General features: G+C 38.8%; 1 protein-coding gene across 2 annotated transcripts in view; it reads left to right on the plus strand.

Moving 5' to 3' along the window:
- tmod1 (tropomodulin 1) overlaps positions 1 to 15429 on the plus strand; it is a 93997-nt gene extending 78568 nt beyond the window's left edge. Inside the window, exons 8-11 of one of the 2 annotated variants that reach the window (XM_073072956.1) lie at positions 3422 to 3565; positions 4831 to 4975; positions 6402 to 6466; positions 14640 to 15429. In XM_073072956.1, coding sequence (XP_072929057.1) covers positions 3422 to 3565; positions 4831 to 4975; positions 6402 to 6466 — 354 coding nt within the window. In that variant the 3' untranslated portion in view covers positions 14640 to 15429. The remainder of the gene's footprint in view (positions 1 to 3421; positions 3566 to 4830; positions 4976 to 6401; positions 6467 to 14639) is intronic. The other variant, XM_073072953.1, reaches the window with a different exon arrangement.
- The last annotated feature ends 599 nt before the right edge of the window (positions 15430 to 16028 follow it).

Consider the following 16028-nt stretch of genomic DNA (forward strand, 5'->3'; position numbering starts at 1 on the left):
AAGGAGGAGGGGACCTGGGGAAGTGATTAGCAAGTGAGAAGAGGTAAAAGGCTAGAGTGGGGAATACAAGAAGAAGAGAAAAAAATTATTGGAAGGAGAAATCAATGATCATGCCATCAGGTTGCAGGCTACCCAGACAGAATCTAAGATGTTGCTCCTCCAACCTGAGTGTGGCCTCATCATGGCATAAGATGAAGACATGGACCAACATGTTGGAATGGGAATAGGAAAGGGAATCGCCACTGAGAAGTTCTGGTTTTGACAGCTGGGATGGAGGAGTTCGACAAAATACTCTCTCAATTTGTAATTGGTCTCATCAATGTAGAGGAGGCTGCATCGAGAGCATCGGACACAATAGACGACCCCAGCAGATTCGCTGGTGAAGCATTGCCTCAGCTGAAAGGACTGTTTCAGGCCCTGAATGGAGGTGAGGGAGGAGGTGAATGGGTAGGTGTAGCACTTAGGCCACTTGCAGGGGTAAGTGCTGGGAGTGATGAATGGACAAGGGAATTGCAGAGAGAGTGATGCCCACAGAAAGCGGGGCTGGGGTGAAGTAAAGGTATGTTTAGTGGTAGGAATTTCACTGCTCTTTTAAATATAACTTGTGCTTCCGTTAGGAGCCAATTTTGAAAGCTTTCTTGTAAAATTCTACAAACTAAACAATCTCTCAACATTAACCCATTACTTAACTAACAATGCTCAGACAGCTTCTTCAATTCAGCCACATATGCTGAAATGGACTCCCCTTCCTTTTGGCTCCACTTATGAAACCTAAAGAGTTCTGCAATCAACTGGTTTTGGTTTTAAATGTATTACTTTCACAATAGCATTAAAGCTCATTTTGGCTGGTTTGGCTGGAGCAGTTAGACTTCTAAGCAAACTGTATGCTTTTAAATCTAACACATTCAGGAACATTTCCACTGGCTTCCCATTGACTACTTAATTTGTGAGCTCAATGTACATGAGCCAGTTATCCATTGTGTAATCAAACTCATCAATCTTTCCAATGTAGCCAGCAACTTATGCTCTTTTTATGATTATCACCCAATTCTCACTGTTTATGAACCCATGAATTATTCCATTATTCAACAAAACAAGGTACAGCAGGCATCATATGGAGGTGCTTTCATTGGAAAGGTCTGGCTAGCCTCATGTGGGGCTTAATATTTTATGTGTTAAACATGAAAGGATAATTCCGTAGTTACAATGTATCTACAATGTTTTCTTTGAAACTACACACAAACTTCAAACCTCCTGATCTGCACCCATACCACAGACATTCCAATGAATTTTAATAAGCATTGTCAGGTCTGGGATTCACGACTTTTAGGAACCCATTGTTCAGAGCTGCACTGCAGATTAAATCCATAATTTAGACTCAGACCCAAAGACTGGTGGTTGAAGTCATTTGCTAAATATGAATGTGCTAAACCCAAAAATCACTCTATCACACCCAAGGTTTAAGAACCTGTTAATTCTTCCGTATTCTGCCTTTTTAAAAATTCAGCAGTCTCTGTCCATTCCAGAATCCTGTGCTCTTTGTTTTACCTGATCATTTCTTGCTGTGCATTTTTTATACTTGAACCTTTCACTGCTTCAACACCTAGTTTGTCTCTGCTTTGTTTAAAACATTTTCATTGCCATTTTTATGTGTTGTGACTCCAAAACATTAAACTGACTGGAAGGAAAACACAGAGAGTCCAGGATGTGAGTCTAACTTTGTGAAGCGTGTACGTATGACTTGGTGACATGATGATGTATGCCATTCACGAACTTTTATAGTTAACTTGCAATGCATTATGTAAAAAACAGAGAATGCTTAATCAAACATTATATTTACAATATTACTCAAACATTACTGACAGGTGTGTAATGAACTGGATTTGATTAGTGATCTGAAGTTAAAGGAACTTTTAGGAGGCAGTGATTATAATGTGATAGGTTTCACCCTGCAATTTGAGAAGGAGAAGATAAAGTCAGATGTACCATTATTACAATGGAGTAAAGGGAAGTAAAGAGGCATGAGAGAGGAGCTGGCCAAAATTGATTGGAAGGGGACATTAGCAGGGATGACAGCAGAGCAGCAATGCTGGAATTTCTGGAAGCAATTCCAAAGGCACAGATTAGATACATCCCAAGGAAGAAATATTCTAAAGGCAGGATGATGCAAATCGTGGCTGACAAGAGAAGTCAAAAGCAACCTAAAAGCAAAAGAGAGGTAATATATTAGAGCAAATATTAGTGGGAAGGTAGAGGATTGGGAAGCTTTTAAAAACCAACAGAAGGCAACTAAAAATGCCATAAGAAGGGAAAAGATGAAATATGAAGGTAAGCTAGCCAATAATACCCTAGAATACCAAAGGTTTTTCAGAGAATAAAGAGTAAAAGAGGAGTGAGAGTAGATATCGGACCACTGGAAAATGACACTGGAATGGTAGTAATGGAGACCAGAGATGGTGGAAGACACCAGGAGCATGCTGGAAGTGTCAGGGGCAGAAGTGAGTGCAGTTACTTTTTCTAGGGAGAAGGTACTAGGGAAGCTGAAAGGTCTGAAGGTAGATTAGTCATCAGAACCAGATGGACTACACCCCAGGGTTCTGTGTGAGTTAGCTGAATAGATTGTGAAGGCATTAGTAATGATCTTTCAAGAATCACTAGATTCTGGAATGGGTCTGGAGGACTGGAAAATTGCAAATGCCACTCCACTCATTAAGAAGGAAGGAATTTATAAGCCAGTTAACCTGATTCAGTGGTTGGAAAGATGTTGGAGTCAATTGTTAAGGATGAGGTCTCAGGGTACTTAGAGCACATAATAAAACAGGCCGAAGTCAGCATGGAGAGAAGGCAGGAAAAGGAAAATGGATCAGCCATGATGAAATGGTGGAACAGATTTGATGGGATGAATGGCCTAGTTCTGCTCCTATCTCTTTTGTTTTTATGATCTTATACAAGTGTTATAGGAAATCAACCAAAGTTCATCTCTAACTAGGACATTTTTCAGATTTTCTTCATGGACTATACTGGTGAAAACTTATATCCAACCAAACTGTTCCTGGGAATTCTTGCTCAATTCCAAGATCACTAGGATTTTATGGGATTACAGTATATAATAATATTACAGGCTGAAAGCCACTCTTCACATTGAAAATTATTAAATGTTATTGCAGAAATAAAAATGTCACATAAACATTAGAGGAAACAATACTTCTTAGAACCAAGAATTTTAGATTGGCAGTGTGACAACAGATATATTAAATTTCAAAATGAATGTACAACACTTTGATGTAGCAAGTATTTGCAAACAGTTCTAGTCATGGAAATGAACAATTGATATTTAAAATAGATTTTGTTCAATGCAAGGTATTCAAAAATATCATCTTTGATATTTATTATCTTTACAAATGCTCTACCGTCTCTCAAGTCTTTTGCAGAGATGCTGAAAGTTAACAAAACATTGAAGAGTTTGAACGTTGAGTCCAACTTTATCACTGGTAATGGGATCCTGGCTCTAGTGAAAGCCCTCCAATACAATAAATCTTTGGTTGAACTTAAGATTGACAATCAGGTCAGACATGTTCAATTTTCCTTCAAAATGTTTTTAACTCATTTCAATTGTAAATTTTACATGGTTTGAAAATGCAATGTGAATTCTTTTGTGGGTAAATCCCAAATTAAACAGTAGGTTATATTTAGATTTTGGCCTGTATAAGGAATATCAATGTTATTTATTGCATCTGGTGTTCCCAGTGTGGCCTTTTGTACATAGGTGAGAATCGACACAGATTGGGGAACTGCTTCATTGAGCTCTTTCGTTCTGTATACATCTCCTTGTGTCCAGACATTTTAACTCTCCTTCCCATTCCCACACCAACATGTCTGTCCACGGCCTCGTCCACTGCCAAGCTGAGGCCAAATGCACATTGGAGGAAGAGCATGTCATATCCCATCTTGGTGGTCTCCATGTCACCTGGTGCAGACATGGCCCAAGTGCGGAGTGAGAGACACTGAAGCAGGTCGATAGTTCGCAGACTTTAATACGAACAGAGTTAGAGGGAAAAGAAAGCAATAAACACCAGTCCAAGCAGGGCTGTTAACTAAAACTCTCAAATGGAAAACAAATCCTACACAGGCAAGGCGGAATGCAAGCAGGCAGCAAAGTGTTGCTGTGTCCAAATACAACGACGGAATGAATGGAGCTAAATACTATCACAATGAAATAATAATTAGTTGACACATGCAAATCCACGAGCACAATTTGTGGATATGCACGTGTCCGTGGTGGTGACACTCCAACTTTGATTTCTTTCGGTAGGGCCGCTCCCCTCTATTCCCGCCTTGGTTTTCCCTTATCCCACCAGCCCTGTCACTCATCTCTTACCTTTCCCCCTCCCCTTGATCTGAACTCACCCACACATTCTTCCCTCTGGTTCTCTCCATACCTCTTTACTTTTGTTCTTTCTCTAGTGTAGTCTCCTATCAGATTCCATCTTCTTTGGTTCTTTCTCACTTTCACCTATCACCTCCTGGTTTCTTACCTCATTCCCACTTTCCCTCCCCTTCACCTGCCAGCTCTTGCTCCTCCCCCTCCCCCCACCTTTCTTTCCTATCCTGATGAAGGGTCCCAAACCCAAACATCAACTATTTCCCTCCAAAAACGTTGCCTGACCATTTGAGTTCCTCCAACATTTTGTGTGTTGCAAAAGGAAGATAGGATTCTGTTAGCTACTGCTTGTTTATCATGTTCTGTAAAAGTGCCTTAGGATGTTTCTTATGTTAGGGTTGTCATGTAAATGCAGTTTGTCAAAGTATATCCCCTTCCTTTATTCATAGTGTCAGCAGCTGGGTAATAAAGTGGAAATGGAAATTGCAAGTATGCTGGAACAAAATCGAGCACTTCTGAAGTTTGGCTATCATTTCACCCAGCAAGGTCCAAGGCTTCGAGCTTCTAATGCTGTTATGAACAACAATGACCTTGGTAAGAAGATTTCCTTTGTTGCCACAATGTTGTACAATGTGTTCAGATATTGCATTTAATTAATTTTAGTATTCAGACTAATATAAAATACCAAGAAAACTTTATATTTGCCATTTATAAATTGGAGTATTGGAACAGCTATAATATCTAATGTAATGATATAATTGTTATGCACCAACATTTTTGTTTAATTTCATTGTGAAAAGTTCAAATACATTTTGCTATATTTAAGCTCTAGGCTCTCATTATAAATGGCCTGATTGATATAGCAGTTCCAATTCTTTGTGCCTATTGTTTTTTTAACAAATAAAACTCCATTATTGTTAACATATGATTGCCATGTAACTTATATAAAAACTTGTTTATTATAGTTTCCCAGTTGTTGAGTTCAAAATTCCAGCTCTGGTTTCCCACCTGTTGAGTTTCCACTTCCAACTGTGCTGTTTTAGAAATCACTGGGTAGAGAAGTTATTTCACATTAGGGAGACAAAACTGAAATGTTCATTTCATGATACATTCTCATATTTCTATATAATTGCTAAGAAGTTGAACTTGTATTGAGCAGTACATCTTCCAGCTTCTACTGAGAAACTGAGTTATGCCTAGCATTGGAAATCTTTACAAAGAACAAAAGACACTTGCACGTATGTAGCAACCTGCACTTGGGAATGTTACACAGAGGAGAGAAGTGACTCAAACTAATTGGAAAATTTGAAGAAAAGTCCATAGTATAGATTTGTGAAAATGTTTATAGGCCTAAGGAGTTGAAGGAGGTGGAATTATTTCACTGAATTCAATTTAGTTTAAGGTTGAAGTGAGAGTTAACTTGCTAATCAGATCTACAGCATCAGAGGTAATTACTATTTAAATGCTTATGATAATAAAACATCCACTAGTTATGTCATTATTGCGGTGGGATCCACAACTCTGCTGCCTGGGACTATATATGATTCTCAGTACCTTCAATAAACTGGTTTGGTCAAAAATTTAGAACTGCATCAAATTCAAAATGGTAGTTAATTGGGTTAATGGTAAAATATAATAAAGGCAATTTAAGTCCATCATCCTTGAAGGAAACAGAATCTGAAGTTGCTACTAATCTAATATATTAATGACTACCATAAGAGGGATTTTCAAACGTTGTGATAAAACATTCTTAGTGAGTTTGAAGTAAAAACAGAAAATGCTGAGAATACTCAGCAGGATGGGCAGCATCTGTGGAGAGAGACACAGAGTTAAGGTTTCAACTTGTGATCCTTCATCAGAACTTTCACAGATGCCGCTTGACTTCTGACAATCCAGCTTTTTCTTTTTTTTATTTCAACTTCCCAATACCAGTGGATTTTATACATTAATGAATTTTCTTTTTAGAATCCCTAGTTGTCTTGTTTTGCAGGAGTTCTTAACAATCCAATTTTTGTTGCAGCTCGCATTAACAGAGCAGATGGTTCCTGGCCTAGATTCTCAGCTTTGGAACTGGAGGAGATATAAGTATATAGTATTTTTTGGTCATAGTCTCCCTTATTGAATTGGCAGAGCTTTACACTGCCTTTCTGCTGGACTACACCAACTTCCCTTTCTCTGACTGCAGATTTATTCCCTTCCCCTTTCCTCCACTGCTTTTCCTGTTTTTCTTGCTACACAATTATTCTTTATGATTAATAATTCTGGATATCCTTTTTATATATAGATATAATTTGCATTAATTAGCAAATCTGTGTCTGCAGCAGTGATATTTCTTCTGTTATAATACCTTTCTCTTAGCTGGGATTTAAAAAAATTCTGTGTATTGTCACCTTTTTAAAAGAACTGCAAAACGCCACTTGGAAGCAATTTTTCACATACAGCATGAGGCAGAAACAAAGAATGTTGCAATAACCTCCATTTAGTAATAATCATTTTAATTATAAGTCCTATCTCAAAGTGCTGTGTTTACTGGAGCTCTGCTTTCCAAGGTGTGCATCATTTCACTTTGGGGCTAATTTCTGACTCTATGATTGACTGTCATTGGAAAGGGATGAGCTCAGAATCTGATATTAGAGACAGTTCTGATCATCCGAATTGGGCTGCACGTGTCCCAGCGGCTAACATTCTTTCTGCCATCATGTTGTCATTGTATACAAAGTTAGTGTTGTGATATAACTTTTCAAGCACGGAAGTCAATACTTTACAAATTTTCAAACAGAAATTGGCAATTGCATTTTCAGCACTGCAAGATTATAATGACACCCGACCATCTATTTCATAATATCTGAAGTAGTGTTCAGTTTTATTGGGATGTTTACATCAGCATGTTTGAAAAGAAATGATTTGCTATCACCACAGCCACTTTGCATGTGTGTCTACTCCTTATTACTTAGTAAGGCTAAGATCTAATAACTTTGCTTCATCTTTTGATAATATTGCTGACATTTGGAATAGAGATACTGTGCTTTCACTGGGGGATACAAATCATACCTCTCAGCTTCTTGCCACAAATCCCCTAATCAGCAAGCAACAGTAAACAGTTCTGTGTGTTGTTGGACAAAGGATGAAGAACCAACAGAACAAAGTTAAGAGTATACAATGCCACGCAACCGAATATTGCAAACAGACATCTTTGCAATGGAGAATATTTTTGTAGTGCAAGAAAGCACTTCGTATTTTACACAAAAAAATGATTGACTAAATTAGTTTTCAACTGTAGATAAATTATAATAGTTTTTGGATAGCGACTTTTTTGGTGTTCCAAACCTAGTTGATGGAAAGTGTCAATACTACGCTGGGCCCAGGTGACATTGGTTTGTGCAAACATGATTTTAAAAAATCATTTGTATTGTTTTATTAATAGAGGTAGAGGCGTATAGGGTGAAGAAGTCATGCTGCAGCTATAGTCAGACCACACCTGGAGATTTGCATGCGTATTCTAGTCACCCCATTATAGGAATGAGGTGAAGAAGAGGTTTACTTGGATTCTGCCCAGATTAGAAGGTATGAGCTATTAGGAAAGGTTGTACAGGCTTGGGTTATTCTCCCTAAAATTTTGGAGGCTGATGGAGGCTTTGAAATTTATGAGAAGCGTGGATTGAGCAGATAAAGTCTTTTCCCAGGGTCAAGCACCTTTAATGATTAGAGGGTGAAATGAGGAGAGTGGCAGGTATTTGGAACTGGTTACCATGGGTACTAGTGGAAACAGGCCCTTTGGCTGAGTCTAAGAAGCTTTAGATAGAAACATGGATATGAAGGGAAAAAAGGGATATGGATAATAAATGCGATGAGGACATTTTGTATAAATTGGCATCAAGATCGGCTAAAAATCATGGGCAGAACGGCCCGTCTGGTGCTTTACCGTTCTGTGTTCTAATTTGGAGTTCGGTAACTAGCATCAAGTGGTTAAACACAGTTTATAGACTAATGGTAGAACACATTCAAGGGTATGAGTCAGGTGCTGGTTCACCATGCCAACCATCTGGAATCTAATCACAGTAAGGCCAAAATAGATGTTGTTTTAGTAAGAAAAGATGTACAGCAAAAACAAAAAGAGACCATAATAGGAGAGTGGCTTGTGTAGTGCATATTGAATCTTTCATAGAGAGGAAGAGAAGAGAATGGGTGAGATTTAGTAACTGTAATTTCTGACCTAAGAGCAATTGGCAGTGATACCAGATGCAAAAATGTTGCATGGAATGCTTTGTACAGCAGAACTGAACTTTAAGAGTAAATATTAATTTATTTTGAGATAGATTTAACAAAAGAAAATGCAAAATGAGTGAAAAATAGCAGTTTAAAAGTGGGATTTATATAGTCAGACAAGAAATGGACATGATCAGAAGGCTGAAAGTGCTCTTGGTCACTTTTAAAGATTGCTTCAAAACTGGCACTTCAGAATGCTGATAGTTCAAATGTTCACTGGTTTTTACACTAGGCGAAAGAATTTCTTAAGTCTTTTATGACTGAACTTTAGAACACGAGAAACTCTTTTGCATATCTATGGTACAAATTCTGTTTCTTTTTGAGGAGATGACTCTGGTTGACTCTGTGGTTAAGAAGGCATATGGTGCATTGGCCTTCATCAATCGTGGGATTGATTTTAGGAGCCAAGAGGTAACGTTGCAGCTATATAGGACCCTGGTCAGACCCCACTTGGAGTACTGTGCTCAGTTCTGGTCGCCTCACTATAGGAAGGATGTGGAAACCATAAAAAGGGCGCAGAGGAGATTTACAAGGATGTTGCCTGGAGTTGGATGCATGACTTATGAGAATAGGTTGAATGAACTTGGCCTTTTCTCCTTGGAGAGACGGAGGATGAGATGGGACCTGATAGAGGTGTATAAGATGATGAGAGGCATTGATCATGTGGATAGTCAGAGGCTTTTTCCCAGGGCTGAAACGGCTAGCATGAGAGGGCACAGTTTTAAGGTGCTTGGAAGTAGGTACAAAGGAGATGTCAGGGGTAAGTTTTTTACTCAGAGAGTGGTAAGTGCATGGAATGGGCTGCCGGTGACAGTGATGGAGGCAGATATGATGGGGTCTTTTAAGAGACTCCTGGATAGGTACATGGAGCTTAGAAAAATAGAGGGCTATGGGTAACCCTAGGTAATTTCTAAGGTAAGGACATGTTCAGCACAACTTTGTGGGCCGAAGGACCTGTATTGTGCTGTAGGTTTTCTATGTTTCTATGACAAACAGTTGAGATTACCTTATTAAAAGCACTTTGAAACTTAATTTAAATGGTTACAAGAACAGACAGGATTAATGACTTTAGAGACACTGAGAGCAAAATCAGATAGTTATGATTAACCAGTATAAAATGAAGTATTTTGTCCAGGTAGGAATGACATGATAGCCTTGAAGCAGAAGAGAGTTCAAATCCTTGAATGATGCAGAAAAGAAACTATTTTACCATTGTCTGTCTGCCAGGTCTTTGAGTGAACTATCCAGTAGCCCCTTTTGCTTTACTCATTTTCTACAGGCTTGCAAATTACTCCTTTGCCAATGCAATAATCATCCAATTCAATGCATCCATTGTATTCTAGAGCATAACTTGCCGCATTGGGGATCATTTTCTTCTTTGCTCCAATTTCTTTCCTGGAGAATATTAAATCTGTGACCTCTGACACAGAAAACAATTTATCCTTGTTTACTATACCTAAGATTTTGAACATCTGTATGAATCCTTTTTCTGCTATAAGTAATGCCACTTTATTTTCTCTAATAAAATCAAAATGCTGAAAATATTCAGCTGGTTAAGCAGCACCGGCGGTGCCATGGTAGAGTAGCGGTTTACACGATGCTATTGCAGCTCGGGGCTTTCTGGAGTTTGGAGTTAACTCTGGTGCCGTTCTGTAAGAGTCTCTGTATGTCCTCCCCATGGAATGTGTGGGGTTTCTCCCAGTCCTCCGGTTTCATCCCACAGTCCAAAGATGTATCGGGTGAGTTAATTGGTCATTGTAAGTTATCCTGTGATTAGGTTAGGGTTAATTGGTCATTGTAAGTTATCCTGTGATTAGGTTAGGGTTAATTGGGTTTGTCAGAAGCTGCTGGGGACTGCACGGCTCAAAGGGCTAGAATTGCCTACTCCGCCCTGTATCGCTAAACAAACAAACTGATGCTGCAATGGCCTTTCATCAAAGCTGGAAAAAGTTATAGAACAAGTATGTCTCAAGTTGCAGAAAATGGATATGCCTGGAAAGATTCAAGGGAATGTCTTTGAAAAGGTGAGACTGAGAGAGACTGAGACATGTGGTGGTGCTAGCTGTGAGAGGGTGCACAGCTCATCTCTCGTTAACAACAGCTCAGCAGTCTGAAGAAGGTTAAATGAAGTCAGATAAATAAATTCCGAGGAGACAAAAAAAAACCACAATGCTGAAACTGTCGGACATCACAGCTAACAGAGCTCTTAAATAAAAGTGAATGTTAAACATACCCAGCAGGTTAGGCAGCAGAGGCTGACAACTTCTCATCAAAACTGGGCAGTTGTTTTTCACAAACTAGAAATGCTAGTTACTAAGATTATTGCCTTCTTAAAGATGGGATGCTGCTCCTCATGGTGATATTGGACTTTGTTGGAACAGTGTCATATGCTAAAAGTTGGAGTGGAGAATTAAAGTAACAGACAACTGGAAGGGCAGGATAATCCTCACCTAGGACAATCAGAAACATATTTGCCTTGCTTTTTTCCCATGTGTTTTGCTACATTCAAGTAGATTAGAATATCATTGCCAAATCCTGCCCAGTATTTTCCCTTTGGAGTCCTCAGTAAACTGGGCTGCATTCTCCCCTCCCCAAGCACTAGACTGACTTTTCTTACGTTGTGTACTGGCAACATTTTAAGCTGTTCATCTTTACTTATTTGTCTATACTTCCTCCTTTTACTAAAATGATGCCGGCATTTAGATTAGTTATATGGAGTGATTAGAATAGCCGAGATTGTTCTTATAAACCGCAATTTGAGGAGAGATAAAATAGAAGAGTTTTGATCGATGCTAATGCCAATGTGATCCATTGATGAGAGGAATAGTAACCACAGAACATGTCCTATAAAACTCTGCCTCAGCAGAGGGACATGGAAAATAATAATATATTACTTAGTGTGGCCTGATTTTACAGAGCATATAATAGCGTTAAATAGATTAGAATAGGGAAAAATGGTTCAAAATCATGGGTTCTACCTTTCTGAGTGCAGAAAGCATTTCTAACAAGATGGACAAATCAACTGCGGGAATAGAGATTATTGGTATAAACTAATAGCCAGCACTGAGCGAAGTTTGCAAAATGGTCAGTTTTAGGATAATTGAAATATTTCAGGAGATGTATAATTGAAAAGGAAGTGAGGAAACCTGATAATAAGGGAATGTATTCGAACATTAGCTCTGAAAGTTAGGAAGTAGAATTAGTTTATACCAGATTAAAAAGAAAATTCACAGAAAAGGAATAGATGGTAAAAGTAGTCCCAAGACCTCTGAAAGGTTGATATAGTATTGATCAAAAAATGAAGAGGATGTAACAAAGGGGCGGGGGGGGGGGGGGGGGGAGTCTGCAGAGAATTCCAAACCAGTTTTATTTCCTCTTGTAATCCCAAAAGCTATTTGATTAGGTGCCATATTAAAAGTTATTCCACAATTAGCATGTTAGTTAAGAGATAAGAGCTGCAATAAATGGATCATCTCAGAGAAGCAGGCAGAAACAAATGGAGCATCAGAGTTCATTGCCTGCACCTCAACTATTTATATTAATGACTTATTTGAAGGAACCAAGGGTACTGAGCCAAATTTGCTGTCAGTAAAAATATATATGGGATGTTAAATTGTGAAGAGGACACAAAATGTCTGTAAAAAAGTACTCATCAGTACTAAAGTAGTACTAATGCGCAGGTTGACTCTGTGTTTAAGAAGGCGTACGGTGTATTGCCTTTCATCAATCGTGCAATTGAATTTAGCAGCTGAGAGGTAATGTTGTAGCTACATAGGGCCCTGGTCAGACCCCACTTGGAGTACTGTGCTCAGTCCTGGTCACCTCACTATAGGAAGGATGTGGAAACCATAGAAAGGGTGCAGAGGAGATTTACAAGGATGTTGCCTGGATTGGGGAGCATGCCTTGTGAAAACAGGTTGAGTGAACTTAGCCTTTTCTCCTTGGAGTGACGGAGGATGAGAGGTGACCTGATAGAGGTGTCTAAGATGATGAAAGGCATTGATTGTGTGGATAGTCAGAGGCTTTTTCCCAGGGCTGAAATAGTTGCCACAAGAGGACACAGGTTTAAGGTGCTTGGGAGTAGGTCGGAGGAGATGTTAGGGGTAAATTTTTTACACAAAGAGTGGTGAATGCGTGGAATGGGCTGCCAGCGACGGTGGTGGAGGCGGATACAATAGGGTCTTTTAAGGGACTTTTAGATAGGTACATGGAGCTTAGAATAATAGAGGGCTATGGGTAACCCTAGTAATTTCTAAGGTAGGGGCATGTTTGACACAACTTCGTGGGCCGAAGGGTCCGTATTGTGCTGTAGGTTTTCTATGTTCCTACTAAGTTTTGAGTGGTCAAACAGAAGACAGCTGGAGTATAATACTCTCCAATGTGTGGTACAATCCACTATTCGGACAACTAAACTTCGGTGTGGAAGGGTAGGCTTCGTGTGTTGGGAGAGGTTAGATCACTCTGGGCGCCTCAGCTGATTTGGAGAAGTTGAGAACAGTTTAAACACCTACCCGGATAGACTGGGGGTGTCTCTCCCCACAACGCTAAGGCTGTGACACCCGTCTGGCTGCTGTGCTTCATGTCTGTGAACTTTGCGGCAATTTGCCCCGCCAGTATGATGAACGGAATACCGAGGCTTTGGGCCTACTCTGGGAATTTAGATCTCAGGACACAATTTGGTTTGAAATCCTGCTGTTGCTGGCTTCTATTGTTTGCATAATTTGATTTTTAAATCTTTTTCTGTGTGCATTGGGGTTGGTCTTTTATTTTTTTTAAATTGTGTTCTTTCTGTTCCTTGTTTTATGACTACCTATAATCTCAAGGTTGTATAATTTATCCATTCTTTGATAACAAATGTACTTTGAATATAGGGAGAGCTATGGTTATCTAACAAAGAATTTAACTAGTGTGAGATTAATGAGTGCCAGTGTTTTTTATGTGTGACACATGGTTCTGATAATAGGTACTTTAAGTAATTAAGAAAGCAAATGAGATATTGAGCTTTCTTGCAATAAAGATGAAGTACCAAGGCCAGGAAGTTTTACTAAAATTACACAAGGCTTTGGTGAGACAACAGTGTACCCTGTAGTATTGTTTAAAATTTATGTTTCCATACATCAGAAACCATTAAGTCTATACCTATTCTCAGAGTATTCCCGAATCTCCACTAACTTTGCAGTAAACTACTTTTTTACACATCAATTTACTACTGTTCCCATATCCCTATTGTAGGACAGTGGTAGAAATTTATCATGGCTAATTAACAAACATTTCATCTTCAGTGGGAGGAAACCAGAATACCAGTTGGAAGGAGAACATACAAACTTCACACAGACAGCACCAGAGACTGGAATCAGACATAGCTTGCTGGAACTATGAGCAGCACCATGATATTGGCCACACCATTACCTTATTTAGGGAAGGATGTACTAAGACCCAGTGCAGGTTAGAGAGATTGTATAATGAAGAAAGGTTGCTTGGTCTTTTCATCTGGACTCTAGAAGAAGGTAGAAGGTAAATTGTTCTCTTGGAAACTCAGGTTTGTGAAGGAGCCAATTGTATTATCAAAAGGACAATTCTCACCAATGCAGGAAGATTCCATAACCATGTTCCTGATTTGTTAATCAAATAATTCATGCTGTGCATAGGTTCAGGAACTATTTACTATTGATTATGTTTAGGCAAAAAGTACTTTGAGTTAGTAATAGAGCTGTACTGGAAAGCTGATGTTTAAGAGCATGAGGTGAAGAAGTGTTAGTTGAGAAAACAGTGCAAGACTGACTTTTAAAATTGAAGAAAATAAAGAAGTGATGCAATTAGTACATCTCCCTATAATGCTACACATTCGTTAATGAAAACTACAGTTTATAATACTACTTTACTAAGCTTAAAAATGGTCTAAATTAAAGGTAATGCAAGTCAAATACCTCTCATTTTTGCAATTCAATTTTCTATCAAAAGTTAACTGTGTTGGGTTGTTGATCTATTTTAGTGAGGAAAAGCCGACTTCTGGGCATCGATGGCCCCATCATCCCCAGGAACCGAACAACTGTCTAATCTGTTTGTGAAGACTTCAAGCCTCTACTGAGCACACTCTATGCTGATGATTTTTACATACAGCCAGAAGTGCCTTCTCAGTTCTGTTGTACTTCCATTTTCTTTTCAGTGTTGTATAATGGGATAATGAAGTTCAATAACAGATTGTGGTGTACTTTGATCTACTAATAACACTCTGTACTACTGATTAATTTTTCAAACCAATTAGTGCTGTGTGCAAATAAATCATCAATTCTAAATCCATTCATTAGTTGGTGAATATATCCTTGAATGGATTGTTCAGTGAATCTATAGCTATACAGTGCATGAAAGAACCTGCTGTTATGACATTTACTGCAGAAGCATAAGTACTCATTTTATTTATATTATTTGATGCCAGAAAATTACCTCGGGTAAGCTGTTCTTTTCTTGGAGGAAATCATTCTTCATTTTGTGACAAAAGTACTGCTTGAGAATTGTGTGTATCAGCTTTGTGTTTACTGACTTACAGAACTTTCATGTAATCCAGAATTTCCACCGATTTGTTACTTACTACACAAAAGATGCCAAATAGTTTTGAGTTTCAATCAAAATACTTAAGTCTGTTTAAAATGATGGAAATTTACATAAACAGTTGTTTATTGCTTGAATTATCATTGAGAACCTCCAGATATCATTCATTTTACTGCATATGTCCTTGCCTTGCATCAATTATGGAGCAGGCAGTAAATTTACAATTATTTATATTTTTGGGTATTTTTACATTTTTTTCCTGAAACTGAGTATTTTTAACAATTCAAAATAACTATTTTTATTGTGCAGTATCTGTTCTAAAGCTTTTCAACCACAAAAAGATGTCAAATTACGTTGTTTTAATTGACAAATTCCATCGAGACAGCTTGCATCACTGAGCTGTATACCTCCTTCACTGTCATTATGATGTGTGATCACCTTCTGCCAATTCCAATATTGACGACTTGGTTGGATCACTTTGTCTGGAACCTCCCTTTTGAGCTTACCGCCATGAGTGACCCTACCAGCTCATAAGCCTCTTCACCGCAGCTGGTGACAATCCTCAGAGAAGAGGATCTGCCTGGTACTTCTGTAGCACCAGTGTCTTTTGCCACTTCTCGGCCCATGTCTGAATGTGGTCCAAATTTTGTTGAAGGCTGTTGCATTGGCTATAGAACTGTGAACAGAACTGAACAGTGTGCAGACAATCGCGACTGTTCCCACTTTGGACCTCATGGTGGACGGAGGGTCACTGATGAAGCAGCTGTAAGTGGTTGGGCCCAAGACACTGCCCTGAGCACCTCCTGCAGTGATCTCCCAAGACAGGGATGCT

Source organism: Hemitrygon akajei, chromosome 2 (genome assembly GCF_048418815.1).
Source record: "Hemitrygon akajei chromosome 2, sHemAka1.3, whole genome shotgun sequence".
NCBI lineage: Eukaryota > Metazoa > Chordata > Chondrichthyes > Myliobatiformes > Dasyatidae > Hemitrygon > Hemitrygon akajei.